This window comes from Microtus ochrogaster, chromosome 6 (assembly GCF_000317375.1).
Source record: "Microtus ochrogaster isolate Prairie Vole_2 chromosome 6, MicOch1.0, whole genome shotgun sequence".
In the NCBI taxonomy this organism is placed as follows: domain Eukaryota; kingdom Metazoa; phylum Chordata; class Mammalia; order Rodentia; family Cricetidae; genus Microtus; species Microtus ochrogaster.
This window is the reverse complement of record NC_022013.1, coordinates 5,033,644-5,040,563: the sequence shown is the minus strand read 5'-3', so window position 1 is coordinate 5,040,563 and position 6,920 is coordinate 5,033,644. Positions and strand designations below refer to the sequence as shown.

The following is a 6,920-nucleotide window of genomic DNA, read 5'->3' as shown; positions in this document are numbered from 1 at the left end:
TCCCAGACCAGGAGCTCCCTCCAGCTACCCAGGCAACACTTCTATTAGGCTAGCCGGTCCCAAGAAACCTCAAAGGTTGGTCTGGAGGCTTTCTGCAAGGGTGAAGAGGGAGGTGTGGCTGTTCGGTTTCCTGCCACAATCTCTGGGTTGAGTCAGGCCGGCGGCTGGGCTGGTCCTGCAGCAGGCACGCTGAACAGAAAGGGCTGTGGTTAATGATTGACCCGTGGGAGACCTCTTGGCTTCCCTCCTGGAAGGCGACCGGGAGGCCCGTGCCAGGGACCTGGAAGGGTGAGGAGGAGCCACAGCCAGGCAAAGTACTGCGGGTCTCACTCTGAGTTGGGTAAGGAGGTCAGAGCCTCCTTCCCTGACTCGTCCCTCTTCACTCCAGAGAGCTATTTCCAAACCCCACCACCACTCACTGACGCCGCCGGGATCCTGGGGTGAATTATTCCAGGAAGTTTCAATGAGAAAGCCAAAAAACTAAGTCACCCCTGGACCGCCAAGCCCAGTGACGGAAAGTGCTGCGCCCACGCTGGTGAGTTGCAGGATTTCTCTGGGAAGAGTAAGGAAAGTAGAGACGTTTGGGGATCTGGTAGCCTGGCTCTCTCTTCCTCATGGCTTCATCCAGTGACTCTAGCAATGTCTGCTCCAGAGTCATCGACCACAGCCAAGTCCGCGAATTTGAGGTGGCCACTTGGATCAAAATCACCCTCATCTTGGTGTACCTGATCATCTTCGTGGTGGGCATCTTGGGCAACAGCGTCACCATCAGGGTCACGCAGGTATTGCAGAAGAAAGGCTATTTGCAGAAGGAGGTGACAGATCACATGGTCAGTTTGGCTTGTTCAGATATCTTGGTCTTTTTGATTGGCATGCCCATGGAGTTCTACAGCATCATTTGGAACCCCCTGACCACACCCAGCTACCCGCTGTCCTGCAAGCTCCACACGTTCCTCTTTGAGGCATGCAGCTACGCCACCTTGTTGCACGTGCTGACCCTCAGCTTTGAGCGCTACATCGCCATTTGTCACCCCTTCAGGTACAAGGCCGTGTCTGGACCTTGCCAGGTGAAACTACTGATTGGCTTCGTCTGGGTCACGTCCGTCCTGGTGGCGCTGCCCTTGCTCTTTGCCATGGGTATCGAGTACCCCCTGGTGTCTGTGCCCACCCACAGAGGACTCAACTGCAACTTCACTCGCACCCGCCACCACGAGCAACCTGAGACCTCCAATATGTCCATCTGCACCAACCTCTCCAGCCGCTGGACCGTCTTCCAGTCCAGCATCTTTGGGGCCTTCGCGGTTTACTTGGTGGTTCTGGTGTCTGTGGCTTTCATGTGTTGGAATATGATGAAAGTACTCATGAGGAGCAAGCGGGGTACTCTGGCAGGGGCCGGGCCACAGACGCAACTGAGGAAGTCGGAGAGTGAGGAAAGCCGGACGGCGAGAAGACAGACCATCATATTCCTGAGTGAGTCCGGGTCGCTGGGGTTCCTGGGACTTCTGGCTTGAGACGCGAAAACCTGAGTTCACTGAGGCTCAAGAGGGGTAGCTGCATAAGGGCCTTGGTGCTCATCCGGGTGTGTGAAGAGGCGTCTCTTTGTGTTTAGGAAATCTGTGGTCTGTGACATTGGGAGGTCTGGTACCTCATTTCTGTGACTTCAGGCTATAAACAGAGTATCTTGAATGAAAATACTGGGAGATAAGAGGAACAAATTAAGTCACCCAGGACAGGAGAGAGTCTTTGGAAAGGGGCGTGTTCTTCAGAGATAAAGAGAGTGACTCTTATCTTCTGCATCCTTAGACCAGAGAACCTTGATCAGGCGGGGAAATTTTGTCCCCATTTTTTTTTCTCCTCCTCCGGAGAGGCTGGCTTGTCAGGGACCCTGGCTCTCTGGATTGCTATTTCAGGCAGGAGTGATCTGTAAGTCTTCAGAAGCTGCTCACTCTGAGATGTGCATGAGCACTCCTTGCTTGGGACCAGGGGTCTGTGCTTCCCTGGAAAGTGACCCGGCCTCAACATTTCTTAGTGCCCCAATTCTGGTGCAGAGAAAGCTGTTTGCTTCCCAAATGTGTTGGCAATATACATATTTCAAGTTGAGGACCTTCTCTGGACTGAAGGGGAGTCTTTCTAGGAAGCTAGCGCTATAGAAGACCCCGTGTCTTCAGGAGAGAGTCTGTAGATGCTAGAGATGTGGCTATGATCGATGGTCGAGGGCTTGCCTACCATGGGGCAAGCCCTGAGAGCCATTTCCAGCACCATGTAAACTTGGAGTGACACACCATTCTTCTAAGCCTAGCATTGGGAGATGGAAACAGGAGGATTAGAAGTTTAAGGTCATCTTTGGCTACATAGTGAGTTTGAGGCTACCCCGGGGCTCCATGAGACCCTGACACAAAATCAAAGCAAACAAAAGAGCCAGATTAAGGGCTAGAGAGATGACACATTACTTAAGAGAATTTTATTGTTCTTCCAGAGGATCCTAGTTTGATTTCCAGCACCCTTTATGAGCATCTCATAACCACCTATAACTTCAGCTCCAGGGAACTTGATGGCCTCTTCTGGGTGCTCTTCGCCTAACATTAGCAAACACCCACATTGACGTACACACATATATGAATAATAACAAAAACTTAAAAGACTAAAACAAAACAAAACACAGAAAGGTTTTATAGCCGTCCCTTGGGAGTCTATAGTGTGTGTGCCACCAAACAGTTAAAATATATTTTTCAGCAGCAGCAAGAAAAAGGTGACATCATAGGCATGCAAGTGGGAGTCGGGAGAGATGAGATTCAGAACATTTTTCTCCTCTTTTTCCCTTTCCAGTGTGCTGAGTGAAATCAATCCTGATGTTGTTTGTTTGTGTATCAGACACTTGAGTAGCGTGTCCCAGGGCTGCAGTTCACGCAGGAGTGAAGCTGGGGAGGCATTTGGGAAAGCATCAGCCCTGCCTTTTGGCTGAGGGTGGGTCAGTTGCTGACTTGACTTTAATCTAAGTCTGTAGGAAGTGATAAGACACAGGCTTGCACGGTTTGGGTGGCCATCTAACATCAAGGGCTGTATTGCTGGCATGGAAAGGGTTCTCAGGACACCAGCTGGGATTTCTGGGTTCTTGTACTCTCGAAAAAGTAATTGGATCAAGAACATTTAGATTGTAGCATAAACACAGACAGCTTATTACGAAAGAGGTCATCCCTAACAAGGAAATGGGTCAGCGAATTACAAAAGAAAGAATCCGTGTGGCCCTGGCTCCCTGGAGCTGTGATCTTTTGTGAGTCAGTCACACAGTGTTCACCTTATCCTACCCTTATATACTGTGTATGTCTGTGCCTTGTTTGTCTCCCTCAGTCCTCCATATGTTAATCCTAATGCCCTTTTCTCTGCCCTTCCCTTCTGCCACAGCCCCGCGCCATGCCATATGTATTTCCCTTTTATAGAGGAGGAAACCGAGGCTTTACAGACTGGGAGGTCGCTCTGTTGATAGAGTCTCCAGGACTGCATAAAACCGGGATGAGGGTGCACACCTGTAACCCCAGGACTGAGGTGGAAGCTGGAAGATCAAAAGTTGACAGTTATCCCCAGTCAGCCTAGCCTGGCACATAGGACACCCGTTTAAAAACAACAAACAAACAAACAACATTCACGAGACCCACATCATGGCTAGGAAATCAGGATCTGGCCCAGACTTCTACAGTCCTACCTGGTAGAGGAACCGGATGTAAGAGGGGCATAGGCCAGGAAGGAACAACCTCAGCGGCAGGCTTGTGCTCTGTGAGGTAATGTGACTGGAAAAAGGCGAGGGCACTGGAGCCAACACAGTCTCCGTCACCTACTGGTTGTGGCTCAAAAGATCCCAGGAGGAATGGAAAATCGAGTTTTCTTGCTTGAACATAAGTGAGAAACTTTTCCCCCTTCTCGGTCCCCCTAGACTTATCTTAAACTGTTAGTTGTGGTTTTAAGAGTTTATTTTCTCAAACTTGTCTCTATATGTGTGTGTGCATGTGTGCTTGTGCGTGCAGGGTCCAGGGAGACCAGAGGTGGGCACGGATCCCTGGAGCTGCTATTACAGACAGCTAGGAACTCCCATCGTGGGTGCTGGGAACTGAACTGTGCCCTCCGGAAGAGCAGCAAGTGCTCTTAACCGCTAAGCCAGCTCCATGTCCCTACCTTTTACTCTCTGTTTGATCAGTCTCTGATTTTGTTTTTTCCTGTGGAGATGACAGTTCATTTCCCAGTAAGGGTTCAGATGAGCATCAGTCTCTACTTGGTGGATATGATCAGAATACCCCAAACTTTTATTTGAAGATGGACAGCCTCCCGGAAATAATTTCTCACAGTAGTAATTGCTGCAAAAGAGTTCCTCCTCGCTCTCCTTTCCTTCCCTTCCTGATTTCTCCTTATTCTTCCTAACAGCTATGTATTAATCACCTACTGGCTTCCAGCGTAGACGTCCCTGACAGACAATCAGGTACTCAGCGTGTGATAAGAGCTGGAGAAATTTGCCATTTGTATTTAGCCCATCTTCTCGGTGGTAGGTTTTCAATGCAGTACTTGCAAATGCCGCCACCCCCTCCCTGGTGTGTTTCAAAGAACTTTTTAAAAATAGGAGCCCCACTAATTAACTCAAGTTAGGGAGTAAATTAATGAAGTGAGGAGGAGGGAAGCATGGCTTACATCCATCCGATTAATATGAGGCAATTTGCTTTGTGGGTTTCATAAACTTGCGCTTCGGGGCATTTTTAACCCAGAACAAATGAACATATAAATTGTTTACAAACCACTGAACTTAATATAGTGATTTAGCTGTCTTTTTAGTATTTCATATAACAGATGGATCAAATGAGAATAAATATTTGCTCAATTCAAACATATTTTGAATTTAATAGGAAATGTAAATGACGACAAAACACAATATGTCTTTGGAGCACTTGAAGCAATAAAAAAATCAATTAAGGGTTTCCCTCCTCATTGTTAAAAATTCTAACTTCTGTATAATGGAGCCAAAATTCATAAACCCAAGAAAGATGAGGAAAATTATTAGTTTTCTTTTCTGCATCTTTTTGGGTTACCCCCGCCCCTGCATTGTGTGTTGGGCTGGTAAGTAATGAGAACAAATGAGGGAGTCTGGGGAAAGAAACAGCGCTGCCATGCCTACTAGGTTGCAGGCAATTTGCAGGATAAACCCTAATAATGCACCTGTTCCTGAAAACCTGTGCTGCCCCCAACTCCATCCCTCCCTTTCTTTCTTCCTTCAGGGCTTCCCTCGCTTCCTCCCTCCCTCCCTTCCTCCCTCCTTTTCTTCTTCCCATCTGTGTGTGACATGTATTGTGAACATACATGGACCATTTACATGGGACACTTAGATGCAGGCAGGCACTCATGCACATAAAAATAAAGACATTTTTAAAAAATGCAAATAGAAAAGCCTATCAAGGCAGCAGCTTCCATGTAACCCCCAGGGTACATTCGAACACAGAAATTGAGCTGTAAACTGTGTTACAGAATATTATGCAATCAATGAAAGGGTACCAAAGAAACCTATGGATCAAATGTGTCCAGCCGTTAATGACAGCGAGAGTCTATCTGACTTAGACTATGTACTCATGAAGGAACAGAACATTGACAAGGATAACCCCATGACAGGTGCTTCAGAAAGAGTGATCTGGGAAACAACACAAAGGAAGCCCCCTGGAGAAAGCCAGTTTGTGGTATATTTGTTAAAATAATTATTTTATTTAGAGCACGTGCATGTGTGTGTGTGCGTGCATGTGTGTGTGTGTGTGTGTATGTGTGTGTTTACTTGTGCCCAGTGAGGCCAGAAGAGGATATCAGATGCTCTGGAACTGAAGTTACAGGCACTCGTAAATCAACATATGTGGGGAGTCAGGAAATGGATTTGGATCCTCTACAAGAGCAGCCAGTGTGCTCTTAACCACTGAACCATCTCTCTAGCCTCTATTTAGTTTCTGTTTGAGACAGGGACTCAAGTAGCACAGGCTGACCTTGAACTCACTAATTAGCTGAAGACGCTCTTCAGTGTCTGATCCTCTTCCTCTACCTTCCAAGTGCGGGGATTACAGGTGTGCCCTACCATGCTCAATGTATGGAGTGCTGGAAGTGGAATCCAGGCTTCCTGCATTCTCGGCAAGGTCTTCACCAACTCAGCCACATCCCCAGCTCACTCTAAGAACATTTTAATAGTTGTTTTCCAAGCAAAGACATTTTTTGTAGTGTACAGTAATCTATCAGCCCGCCTCTCAGGAAATATCATCAAAATTGAATTAGTGACTTCTTAGTGTAAGATAGTATTTTGATTCAAATGCTTGAGTATACCAGGAGGAAGTTTTACCTCAAGTATTCAGATTATTGCCACTCTCTCTTCTTCCCTTTATTGATGTTGATGCGTCTATAATAAATTATAGCTCCTGTTTATTTTTTTCTATTTGTGAAATCCATCATAAATTGCAAATTTCCTGCGATCAGCCTGATAGACAAATACAATAATGCTGCTTTATTTGTATAATCAGGCTGCCTCAGAGATTTCATTTCTCTGTCGGAGACACACATAGCATTTGAGAAGGGTAATATTGGAATCTTGGGCCCCATTCATTAGCATGCCTGTTCATCTGTCTTTGTGGCATGCTTCGTGGGGGCTACCAGAGTATTATTGGGGTGTAGGTGCCTTGGTTGAGCAAAACACCCAGCTTATTAATGCCCAAACTGTGCAGAGAAAAACTCATTTATGAGGAGAAAACACACGAGAAGAATATTAAATTGGAAGTAGAGGAGTCTTGTCCTACCTCCTGGACAATGACTCCTGATCTACCAATTCCAGTTCTCTGTCCTTCCTTCCTTCCTTCCTTCCTTCCTTCCTTCCTTCCTTCCTTCCTTCCTTCCTTCCTTTCTTTCTTTCTTTCTTT

At 46.8% G+C, this 6,920-nt stretch overlaps 1 protein-coding gene across 1 annotated transcript in view; it reads left to right on the top strand.

The window, feature by feature from the left end:
• Positions 1–604: 604 nt before the first annotated feature.
• The window catches only part of Gpr39 (G protein-coupled receptor 39), a 198,473-nt gene continuing 192,157 nt past the window's right edge, over positions 605–6,920 (top strand). The window contains exon 1 of the mRNA XM_005348243.3: positions 605–1,470. Within this exon, the coding sequence (XP_005348300.1) occupies positions 615–1,470 (856 nt within the window). The 5' untranslated portion in view covers positions 605–614. The remainder of the gene's footprint in view (positions 1,471–6,920) is intronic.